The sequence below is a fragment of the Diaphorina citri genome, unplaced genomic scaffold (assembly GCF_000475195.1).
Source record: "Diaphorina citri unplaced genomic scaffold, Diaci psyllid genome assembly version 1.1 scaffold7243, whole genome shotgun sequence".
Classification (NCBI taxonomy): Eukaryota; Metazoa; Arthropoda; class Insecta; order Hemiptera; family Psyllidae; genus Diaphorina; species Diaphorina citri.
This window is the reverse complement of record NW_007384619.1, coordinates 1-12,422: the sequence shown is the minus strand read 5'-3', so window position 1 is coordinate 12,422 and position 12,422 is coordinate 1. Positions and strand designations below refer to the sequence as shown.

Below are 12,422 nucleotides of genomic sequence, written 5' to 3'. Positions count from 1 at the left end.
GTCAGTCCCACCTGGGTGAGGGGAAAGCTGAATGTAAACCCTAGGGGGAGACGCTCGCTGGCTACGTCGTTGTCTCTCATGAAATCCGCTAGACACTCGGCAATGTGATCAAACAACTGTGAAGGAAAGGAGGAACATTAATTTTTCTGACTGCAATAAGTTGCGTGATTATTTATCCAGTATGAACTTTTCCAAGTCACCTTTGAATAACAATTCCATACCCGGTGAATTAATCATGGGCATGATACACCCTAGGAATGTATCACACATAGCTGACTCAATATTAATAAGATGTGACACCCATGGTGTAGCACGCGGGAGACCCGGGTTCGATTCCCGGCGGGGCCAAAAAATTTGTATCACGCAAATGATTGATTCCGTGACTGGCCGTTGTAGGGCCCACTCAGCCTCGTGAGGAAAATGAGTAGCTATGTAATATGAATGTACATAGCGACCGGTGCCAGCATGGTAGGTAAAATATTGGATGTTAGGATTATTGAGATACTGGGAAAATGCTACAATGCTGCAGTGAGCACCAAAAATTGTGACGTAACAGCACAAAAAAATTGCCTTTTTTTCAATTTTTTTACAACTCCATCAAACCTCCACGGGCGCAAGAAAATAGACCCGCGGGCGCGGGGTTGCGCCGACCCCTGGCGTAGGTGATAGTCTGATAGTCCTATCAAAATGCTTACCTGAGTTCCAGACCCTGTCATGATATCCTGAGGGATTGAGTAGACTTTGGACTCCATTTTGAAATGATTTTCTTCCAGGTAGATGATGAGGACTCTGAAGTTGGTACCACCCAGATCCAGCGCCAGGAATTTGCCTTTTTCTGTAAGGAAGACATCATTCATTTTACTATTAATGAATTTATTTAATTTTGACATCCTTTGTAAATTACTATTTTACTTAGGTTATTTATGAAAATGGATACTTACGGGTTGGTTATTTATCCCGACTCGGAGTTTCGTCTATACATTTTCAAGGGACAGTTTCCCTTGAAAATGTCTATGAAATAGACGAAACTCCGAGTCGGGATAAATAACCAACCCGTAAGTATCCATTTTCATAAATAACCTAAGTAAAATAGTAATTTACAAAGGATGTCAAAATTAAATAAATTCATTAATAGTAAAATGAATGATGTCTTCCTTACAGAAAATGCCAAGTTAACTAGGCTGGAGCTATCTCTGAACTAAAATGAATGATACTATTTTACTTAGGTTATTTATGAAAATGGATACTTACGAGTTGGTTATTTATCCCGACTCGGAGTTTCGTCTATTTCATAGACATTTTCAAGGGACAGAATCTCCTCTGTTTCTTTTCTTCTTTGCTGCCACTGGCCACTCCCATAACGTAGTTCTTCCAATTTTAAATCTTGTTTCCCTTGAAAATGTCTATGAAATAGACGAAACTCCGAGTCGGGATAAATAACCAACTCGTAAGTATCCATTTTCATAAATAACCTAAGTAAAATAGTATCATTCATTTTAGTTCAGAGATAGCTCCAGCCTAGTTAACTTGGCATACCTGCCTTCCAAGTGCTAGAGCATGGGTTCGATTCCCACCCGGGGTGAACTTTACCCTCAACTCCAAATTTATAGGTAAGATTCGTTCTCAGAACAGCTGGCTTTCTACTATCCTGTCCTTCTTCTCTCTGTTGTTAGAGTTCCCTTATCAAAAAGGAAATTTTCACATTTTAATGATGGTACCTGTACTCATCATCCACAAATACCTACCTCTTTTTTTGCCTTCAGGGTTTCAAATATTAATTTGATAAAACTAACCACAAGGACATTCTCATCCACCCAACTCTTACCTTTGCCATTGGGTAGATCTTGGACATAGGTGGGGAAACATTTGACAACGGCTTCTTTGTTTGTGTTCTTGTCGAGTCCTTTGTTGATAGCAAGGAGGAGTTTGCTCATCACTTCCCGCAGCTGTTCATCGGAGAGAACCAGGTCTTTACAGTGCTCTCTGATCTGAAAACAAATAAAAATAGAATACAATTGTAGAATAACTAGTACTAGATAGGTGTAATTTGGATAAATGAGAAATTAATAGGTAATTCAGAAGAATGGCTTTGATTTTTTAGTGTTCAAAGACATAAGTATCAAGGTACCTATTCTTCTTTTTAACCTACTACATATTTTGAAATGCTCCAATAACTGTCACTAAATTGAACTGTTTGGTAGCTACAGTAAGAAAAAAAAAATAAGTTTTATTTATTTATTTTTTAGTGGGAAGTCTTTTTCTTCAGTGGACAGCTGTTTGAACTCTGGACATTTGTGTGTCTCCTGGCACACTTAATAGATGGCTAAGGACTTTGGAGATACACTGTAAGAAGCATTCCTATATCAAGTTTCTTAGATTAGCAAACAAATCAATCATTACACAACAAATTAAGTAAGTAATTATTATTTAATTGATTCCCATCAAGGTAAGTGACATTGAACTTAGCTTTGATTTGTAAACAGGTAAACACTATGGTTCTTATCAAGCCTTATTGTAAGTGCTATTCATCGGTAGGTACATTCCTCAATGAGCTACTTAAATTAGTTTTTATCAACTACAGAATACTATAGTACAAAATATTGCAATTCATTGTTATCTGTAAGGAGTGTACAGCAACCTATGGAGACTACTGGAAGCACAATACAACCCTAAAATATTAAAAGCAAAGAAAACACGAGTCTTGGAGAGCCTACACTAAGGCTGCATAGTTTATTTCATTGTTGATCAATTAATTATTATGACTTGTACCTGATCATTTTTTTCATTTAGGTACCTTCTTTGTGCACATATCAATCTTGTGAGTAAATAAAAAATAGGCAAGATAGAAATTAGGTATATGCTTGCTTATCCATCAATTAAAATAAAATGATACCTACATATTTTACATGTGTCATATACCTAATTAGATAACACAGAAATGACCTGTAGGCATATTCTGATGCAACCAATGCAGGAATTTCATTGCATAAGACTAGGTATCTTAGATGCACTGTGCATTGAGCTAGGAAAGCCATAACCAAGTCTAACCCGATTGAAAAGAAGGTAATTTCTCCCTGCTTTAGAAGGCAGGGGATCAAATGCCTTGGGATTCAAAATGTAGGTACATAAAATCCTTCAAAGGAGCTTGAGAAATCATCCTCTCATGCACCATGCAGTTTGAAGTGTTAAACAGTTGAGCTCCAACATTGTCAACTTGTCGGTAAATATTTACTGATGCAAGACATTTCTGGTTTTACAAAGATCTGACCATGGAATCTGATTAACCATAGTTTGTTTGATTCAAAATTAACATAGGTCTTCAGAACAGAGATTGTTTAAACCGTGTTTTTCAGTAAATTATAATGGGTATTTTAACCATAAAAGGACCCAAATTAAAAACTCTCTCTACCTCTGATATTCAAACGAAAAGCAATCAATACTTCCCAGCTTTCCACCAAGCACTTAGGTCAACTTACGGTTGGAACTTTGGTGAATTGGCACTTCTGTTTCATAGTTCCGTTGATAAAATAATGAATGACACCGTCGGAAATACCTCCAATAACTTCGGTTAGATTTTGTAATAGGGACATTGCTAGGAAAAGAAATAAGAATCACTGATTCACCGACGGTCGACGGTTGAGTTCAAATTAAAAACACTTCGGGACTTCGGTGTCTCAAAATAGGAAAGGAAAAACGTATGATTGAACTTTAACAAACCTTTAAGTCGGAAACCTTTTCCACCACTCACTTTCCCACGAACGGACATGCTTCCGGCTTCTAGTCACTCCGACGGTTTTAAGTCGGAAACCTTTTCCACCACTCACTTTCCCACGAACGGACATGCTTCCGGCTTCTAGTCACTCCGACGGTTTTAAGTCGGAAACCTTTTCCACCACTCACTTTCCCACGAACGGACATGCTTCCGGCTTCTAGTCACTCCGACGGTTTTAAGTCGGAAACCTTTTCCACCACTCACTTTCCCACGAACGGACATGCTTCCGGCTTCTAGTCACTCCGACGGTTTTAAGTCGGAAACCTTTTCCACCACTCACTTTCCCACGAACGGACATGCTTCCGGCTTCTAGTCACTCCGACGGTTTTAAGTCGGAAACCTTTTCCACCACTCACTTTCCCACGAACGGACATGCTTCCGGCTTCTAGTCACTCCGACGGTTTTAAGTCGGAAACCTTTTCCACCACTCACTTTCCCACGAACGGACATGCTTCCGGCTTCTAGTCACTCCGACGGTTTTAAGTCGGAAACCTTTTCCACCACTCACTTTCCCACGAACGGACATGCTTCCGGCTTCTAGTCACTCCGACGGTTTTAAGTCGGAAACCTTTTCCACCACTCACTTTCCCACGAACGGACATGCTTCCGGCTTCTAGTCACTCCGACGGTTTTAAGTCGGAAACCTTTTCCACCACTCACTTTCCCACGAACGGACATGCTTCCGGCTTCTAGTCACTCCGACGGTTTTAAGTCGGAAACCTTTTCCACCACTCACTTTCCCACGAACGGACATGCTTCCGGCTTCTAGTCACTCCGACGGTTTTAAGTCGGAAACCTTTTCCACCACTCACTTTCCCACGAACGGACATGCTTCCGGCTTCTAGTCACTCCGACGGTTTTAAGTCGGAAACCTTTTCCACCACTCACTTTCCCACGAACGGACATGCTTCCGGCTTCTAGTCACTCCGACGGTTTTAAGTCGGAAACCTTTTCCACCACTCACTTTCCCACGAACGGACATGCTTCCGGCTTCTAGTCACTCCGACGGTTTTAAGTCGGAAACCTTTTCCACCACTCACTTTCCCACGAACGGACATGCTTCCGGCTTCTAGTCACTCCGACGGTTTTAAGTCGGAAACCTTTTCCACCACTCACTTTCCCACGAACGGACATGCTTCCGGCTTCTAGTCACTCCGACGGTTTTAAGTCGGAAACCTTTTCCACCACTCACTTTCCCACGAACGGACATGCTTCCGGCTTCTAGTCACTCCGACGGTTTTAAGTCGGAAACCTTTTCCACCACTCACTTTCCCACGAACGGACATGCTTCCGGCTTCTAGTCACTCCGACGGTTTTAAGTCGGAAACCTTTTCCACCACTCACTTTCCCACGAACGGACATGCTTCCGGCTTCTAGTCACTCCGACGGTTTTAAGTCGGAAACCTTTTCCACCACTCACTTTCCCACGAACGGACATGCTTCCGGCTTCTAGTCACTCCGACGGTTTTAAGTCGGAAACCTTTTCCACCACTCACTTTCCCACGAACGGACATGCTTCCGGCTTCTAGTCACTCCGACGGTTTTAAGTCGGAAACCTTTTCCACCACTCACTTTCCCACGAACGGACATGCTTCCGGCTTCTAGTCACTCCGACGGTTTTAAGTCGGAAACCTTTTCCACCACTCACTTTCCCACGAACGGACATGCTTCCGGCTTCTAGTCACTCCGACGGTTTTAAGTCGGAAACCTTTTCCACCACTCACTTTCCCACGAACGGACATGCTTCCGGCTTCTAGTCACTCCGACGGTTTTAAGTCGGAAACCTTTTCCACCACTCACTTTCCCACGAACGGACATGCTTCCGGCTTCTAGTCACTCCGACGGTTTTAAGTCGGAAACCTTTTCCACCACTCACTTTCCCACGAACGGACATGCTTCCGGCTTCTAGTCACTCCGACGGTTTTAAGTCGGAAACCTTTTCCACCACTCACTTTCCCACGAACGGACATGCTTCCGGCTTCTAGTCACTCCGACGGTTTTAAGTCGGAAACCTTTTCCACCACTCACTTTCCCACGAACGGACATGCTTCCGGCTTCTAGTCACTCCGACGGTTTTAAGTCGGAAACCTTTTCCACCACTCACTTTCCCACGAACGGACATGCTTCCGGCTTCTAGTCACTCCGACGGTTTTAAGTCGGAAACCTTTTCCACCACTCACTTTCCCACGAACGGACATGCTTCCGGCTTCTAGTCACTCCGACGGTTTTAAGTCGGAAACCTTTTCCACCACTCACTTTCCCACGAACGGACATGCTTCCGGCTTCTAGTCACTCCGACGGTTTTAAGTCGGAAACCTTTTCCACCACTCACTTTCCCACGAACGGACATGCTTCCGGCTTCTAGTCACTCCGACGGTTTTAAGTCGGAAACCTTTTCCACCACTCACTTTCCCACGAACGGACATGCTTCCGGCTTCTAGTCACTCCGACGGTTTTAAGTCGGAAACCTTTTCCACCACTCACTTTCCCACGAACGGACATGCTTCCGGCTTCTAGTCACTCCGACGGTTTTAAGTCGGAAACCTTTTCCACCACTCACTTTCCCACGAACGGACATGCTTCCGGCTTCTAGTCACTCCGACGGTTTTAAGTCGGAAACCTTTTCCACCACTCACTTTCCCACGAACGGACATGCTTCCGGCTTCTAGTCACTCCGACGGTTTTAAGTCGGAAACCTTTTCCACCACTCACTTTCCCACGAACGGACATGCTTCCGGCTTCTAGTCACTCCGACGGTTTTAAGTCGGAAACCTTTTCCACCACTCACTTTCCCACGAACGGACATGCTTCCGGCTTCTAGTCACTCCGACGGTTTTAAGTCGGAAACCTTTTCCACCACTCACTTTCCCACGAACGGACATGCTTCCGGCTTCTAGTCACTCCGACGGTTTTAAGTCGGAAACCTTTTCCACCACTCACTTTCCCACGAACGGACATGCTTCCGGCTTCTAGTCACTCCGACGGTTTTAAGTCGGAAACCTTTTCCACCACTCACTTTCCCACGAACGGACATGCTTCCGGCTTCTAGTCACTCCGACGGTTTTAAGTCGGAAACCTTTTCCACCACTCACTTTCCCACGAACGGACATGCTTCCGGCTTCTAGTCACTCCGACGGTTTTAAGTCGGAAACCTTTTCCACCACTCACTTTCCCACGAACGGACATGCTTCCGGCTTCTAGTCACTCCGACGGTTTTAAGTCGGAAACCTTTTCCACCACTCACTTTCCCACGAACGGACATGCTTCCGGCTTCTAGTCACTCCGACGGTTTTAAGTCGGAAACCTTTTCCACCACTCACTTTCCCACGAACGGACATGCTTCCGGCTTCTAGTCACTCCGACGGTTTTAAGTCGGAAACCTTTTCCACCACTCACTTTCCCACGAACGGACATGCTTCCGGCTTCTAGTCACTCCGACGGTTTTAAGTCGGAAACCTTTTCCACCACTCACTTTCCCACGAACGGACATGCTTCCGGCTTCTAGTCACTCCGACGGTTTTAAGTCGGAAACCTTTTCCACCACTCACTTTCCCACGAACGGACATGCTTCCGGCTTCTAGTCACTCCGACGGTTTTAAGTCGGAAACCTTTTCCACCACTCACTTTCCCACGAACGGACATGCTTCCGGCTTCTAGTCACTCCGACGGTTTTAAGTCGGAAACCTTTTCCACCACTCACTTTCCCACGAACGGACATGCTTCCGGCTTCTAGTCACTCCGACGGTTTTAAGTCGGAAACCTTTTCCACCACTCACTTTCCCACGAACGGACATGCTTCCGGCTTCTAGTCACTCCGACGGTTTTAAGTCGGAAACCTTTTCCACCACTCACTTTCCCACGAACGGACATGCTTCCGGCTTCTAGTCACTCCGACGGTTTTAAGTCGGAAACCTTTTCCACCACTCACTTTCCCACGAACGGACATGCTTCCGGCTTCTAGTCACTCCGACGGTTTTAAGTCGGAAACCTTTTCCACCACTCACTTTCCCACGAACGGACATGCTTCCGGCTTCTAGTCACTCCGACGGTTTTAAGTCGGAAACCTTTTCCACCACTCACTTTCCCACGAACGGACATGCTTCCGGCTTCTAGTCACTCCGACGGTTTTAAGTCGGAAACCTTTTCCACCACTCACTTTCCCACGAACGGACATGCTTCCGGCTTCTAGTCACTCCGACGGTTTTAAGTCGGAAACCTTTTCCACCACTCACTTTCCCACGAACGGACATGCTTCCGGCTTCTAGTCACTCCGACGGTTTTAAGTCGGAAACCTTTTCCACCACTCACTTTCCCACGAACGGACATGCTTCCGGCTTCTAGTCACTCCGACGGTTTTAAGTCGGAAACCTTTTCCACCACTCACTTTCCCACGAACGGACATGCTTCCGGCTTCTAGTCACTCCGACGGTTTTAAGTCGGAAACCTTTTCCACCACTCACTTTCCCACGAACGGACATGCTTCCGGCTTCTAGTCACTCCGACGGTTTTAAGTCGGAAACCTTTTCCACCACTCACTTTCCCACGAACGGACATGCTTCCGGCTTCTAGTCACTCCGACGGTTTTAAGTCGGAAACCTTTTCCACCACTCACTTTCCCACGAACGGACATGCTTCCGGCTTCTAGTCACTCCGACGGTTTTAAGTCGGAAACCTTTTCCACCACTCACTTTCCCACGAACGGACATGCTTCCGGCTTCTAGTCACTCCGACGGTTTTAAGTCGGAAACCTTTTCCACCACTCACTTTCCCACGAACGGACAGACCTAGGAGCTGTCCGAGCTAAGTCTGTCGGACCGTCGGAGACTCGGAGCGTGAGTGACCTCACTAATAATATTAACATACAACACCGATGATATGTGGTTAGCAAATGAGAAAGCAACGAGAATGGCATCCCATTGAGAAAATATCATTTGATTGGCATTTTGGTGGTCCGGACACTGAAAGTAAGTAGGTAAGTACTCTCCAACGCTACGTCCTAGGTCCGAACGGTCCACATGTGGCTTAGTTCCCTCAAGAGGAACACGGGTGAGTCATCAGGGGAGTGCTGGTGACTAGAGTAATGAGTTCCACCTTGAACATTACTAGGGCGGATACCTGCACTTGATTGCATGATCCAAACGCTTCAATATCAGAACATTTCTGATTTGCTGCAACGCCCGTGATATACATTGATAGACTGCATTGTTAGGCCAGCCACTCACTATCAGGTAGACCTGATCAGGTGGCAGGTCTGCCTGATAGAGTCAGTTCTACCTGATAGTATGTGTGCTTATCAGGTATGTATCAGGTAGACCCGACGAGATGGACCTTTTCAGCCGTACCTGTCAGGTCTACCTGATAGTGTGTGTGCTCCTCAGGTGTCAGGTATACCTGATCAGGTCTACCTGATAGTGTGTGTGCTCCTCAGGTGTCAGGTATACCTGATCAGGTGTACCTGATAGTGTGTGTGCTCCTCAGGTGTCAGGTATACCTGATCAGGTCTACCTGATAGTGTGTGTGCTCCTCAGATGTCAGGTATACCTGATCAGGTGTACCTGATAGTGAGTGGCTGGCCTTAGGGTATTGTAAGTCTGTGTTTATGATATCTTGTCATAACACATTAGGTTGGAGAAGAGAATCAAATAGGTAGACTCTTTTGATACTATGCATGTTCTTATTGATACAATCCATGTTTCTATTGACAGTATTGATACGTCGTTCAAGATGTTAACTGCATTGTTAGGGTGTTGTTGTTGTTGTTGTTGTTGTTGTTGTTGTTGTTCTTGTTGTTGTAAGTCTGTGTTTATGATATCTTGTCATAACACATTAGGTCAGAGGAGTATCATAGAGACCCCCTGTTGCGTTGAAGGTTCAAGGGTGTGACTCTCTGTATTGCAGTTTGATGCAGTTCGTAGATACTGCGAATTCCTACTGCTATCAAGGATAAATGTAGAGATAAGTATTGAAGTATTGTAGAGTGTGGACTTGTTTGATTCTGTCGATCATTCTTTGAAGAATCAACCACCCATGATAGATCAATCTCCCACGAATCACATGACAGGCTCCAGAGTGGAAGCTATAATCACGAAAGGAGGTAATGTGGAGTCAAATTATCTAACAAGAGATGATAAAAGTACATTGTCGACGCTGGGATACGAACTCGAACATCCTAGGATATGAACCCACGCACTCTTGATTACCAGGACAAGCGTTATAACCACCCCAATATTATAATTTAGACATGTAAAGGACGTAAAGGTGCCGTACACTGTAGATTTTTTCGCTTGGACTTGGTCTCTTGGACTCTCTATGGGGTCTACCAAGTTCGTAGTACACAGGTCATAGAGCGCTCTACATATACTCTCGGTAGAGCGCTCTATAAGCTGTGTACACTACTCGACGAACTTGGCCGACTCCGTAGTCTACTACGGGCGCCTTCAGATTGTGTCCACACTACAGTCGACCAACATATGGACGTATCTGAAGCTAAGTCGATCAAAAAATCTATCGACCATATAAGTACTGAGGTATTTTATGAGTTACTCAGATGTACAACTTTGTACAGGAGTAATCGCCTTGTGTTTTAGCCTGTGGGGTCTATTTGGAACATGTTTAGTTTTTTAATGAACGACAGTCTTCATGAAGACTATTGGTTTAATATCAAGACATTTGCCTGAAACAACTTATCAATAAATTTCGTAACTATTGCTTCGAGGTGGTTTGATATCACCAATTGTAGGTACCACCTGTTTAGGTGTAGGTATTTATACCTCATAGTGTACCTACCTACCTACCTACTACCTTTTGCTGCGGGGTGATTTGATGTCTCGCTCACCAATAAAATTCTACCACCTGCTTATTACTACTCATAAATTTTACTTCTCTTTTAAAACAGTCAACAGGATACCTACTCAAATTAATGGACACTGTACCTAGGTATCTACTTTCTTTGCCAAAACACTCAGGTCGTGTTTTACCACCGTGGATTGTCTCAAGATTGAGTTCAATCCGAGGTTGACCTGGGTATTAAGTATTGGGAAATCCTCGTTTCATCTCAATCTCGAGTTAATAAACCCCAGCATCTGTACTTTGGCTGAAGTTTGCTGTAGATGAAAATCGGAATGATTAGACAATAAATCTTTGTTTAAGGTGCCTAATCCGCTGTAGATTTTTTTCAAACTAGTCTAAAGGCTCAAGGGATTAGTAGAATTTTATTACCACTTGAACTAAACAGTCATAAACCAATAAAATCAAAGTGCAATAAAACTTGGGATTATCAACTACGCACAATTCGTTCACATTTTCCAGAATTTACTGCGAAAAGTGATTCATCAGCTGCAAGTGTGCATGTGATTACCAGTCAGCCTGATTAGTGATTACGATTAGCCATAAAGTGGGTGAGTGGCTGAAAATTACCTCTACAAACATATAGCATATACATATAGGTAATACCCATTACATTCAGTAAGAGTATTATCACAAATACTAATAATAACCTTTTTGCTTTATTTAGAATACGGAGAATGCTGTACCTAGGTACCTACTTTCTTTGCCAAAACACTCAGGTCGTGTTTTACCACCGTGGATAGTCTGAAGATTGAGTTCAATCCGAGGTTGACCTGGGTATTAAGTATTGGGAAATCCTCGTTTCATCTCAATCTCGAGTTAATAAACCCCAGCATCTGTACTTTGGCTGAAGTTTGCTGTAGATGAAAATCGGAATGATTAGACAATAAATCTTTGTTTAAGGTGCCTAATCCGCTGTAGATTTTTTTTCAAACTAGTCTAAAGGCTCAAGGGATTAGTAGAATTTTATTACCACTTGAACTAAACAGTCATAAACCAATAAAATCAAAGTGCTATTGGTTTACTGACCAACATACCTGCGGACATTGGTAACTCAATGTTGATAAGGACACCAAAGGATTTGATTAAGGATGTTGTGAATTTTTGATCTCATGCTCCTCAACTTTATTTAGCTAAACTCCTTTCAGGGATGAGCTATTCACTTTCAGATAGTTATTTCAAAACGTTCGCTTACCACATTGTCTACAGATTCATGTCCGCATCCATCCAGGAGCTTCTTCTTGGTAATGTCCCACTCGCAATAGCAGGCGGTGTAGATTCTCTCTTTGTCTCTCTCTCTCTATCTCTGTCTCTCTCTCCGTCCCTTCTCTCTATCTCTCCCTCCCTCTCATGTCCACACACAATATGCTTAATTCAATACATGTGCTTGAACAAAGAGAGGGCCAGGGAGTAATTAACTGTTAATTGACTTCTGATATCAGCTAATAAAAGCATTAGAAGCGCATGGCCAGACAATTAGCACATTCTGCAAAACCCTAACATTGAACATTAGAAAACCCTAATATGGAACATTAGAAAACCCTAATATGGAACCTTAGAAAACCCTAATATGGAACATTAGAAAACCCTAATATAGAACACTAGAAAACCCTAATATGGAATCTTAGAAAACCCTAATATAGAACATTAGAAAACAATAATATGGAACATTAGACGGCAGAATTGACTTTTTTAATTAAATTATTACTGGGATTTAATCTCTTTTTTAACATTGTCTAAGATTCTCTGTACTAAATGTGTACATTTTGCCAATAAAGAAATTACATTACATTACAGAATATGT

At 43.5% G+C, this 12,422-nt stretch overlaps 1 protein-coding gene across 1 annotated transcript; it reads right to left on the bottom strand.

The window, feature by feature from the left end:
• Window positions 1–4: 4 nt before the first annotated feature.
• On the bottom strand, window positions 5–11,898 carry LOC103522181 (hexokinase type 2-like; the record flags this gene model as incomplete). Its single annotated transcript, XM_008487283.1, has 4 exons — window positions 5–116; window positions 696–835; window positions 1,826–1,988; window positions 11,814–11,898. Coding segments are annotated over 4 exons (500 nt in total), but the record flags the coding sequence as incomplete, so codon positions are not given.
• Window positions 11,899–12,422: the final 524 nt, after the last annotated feature.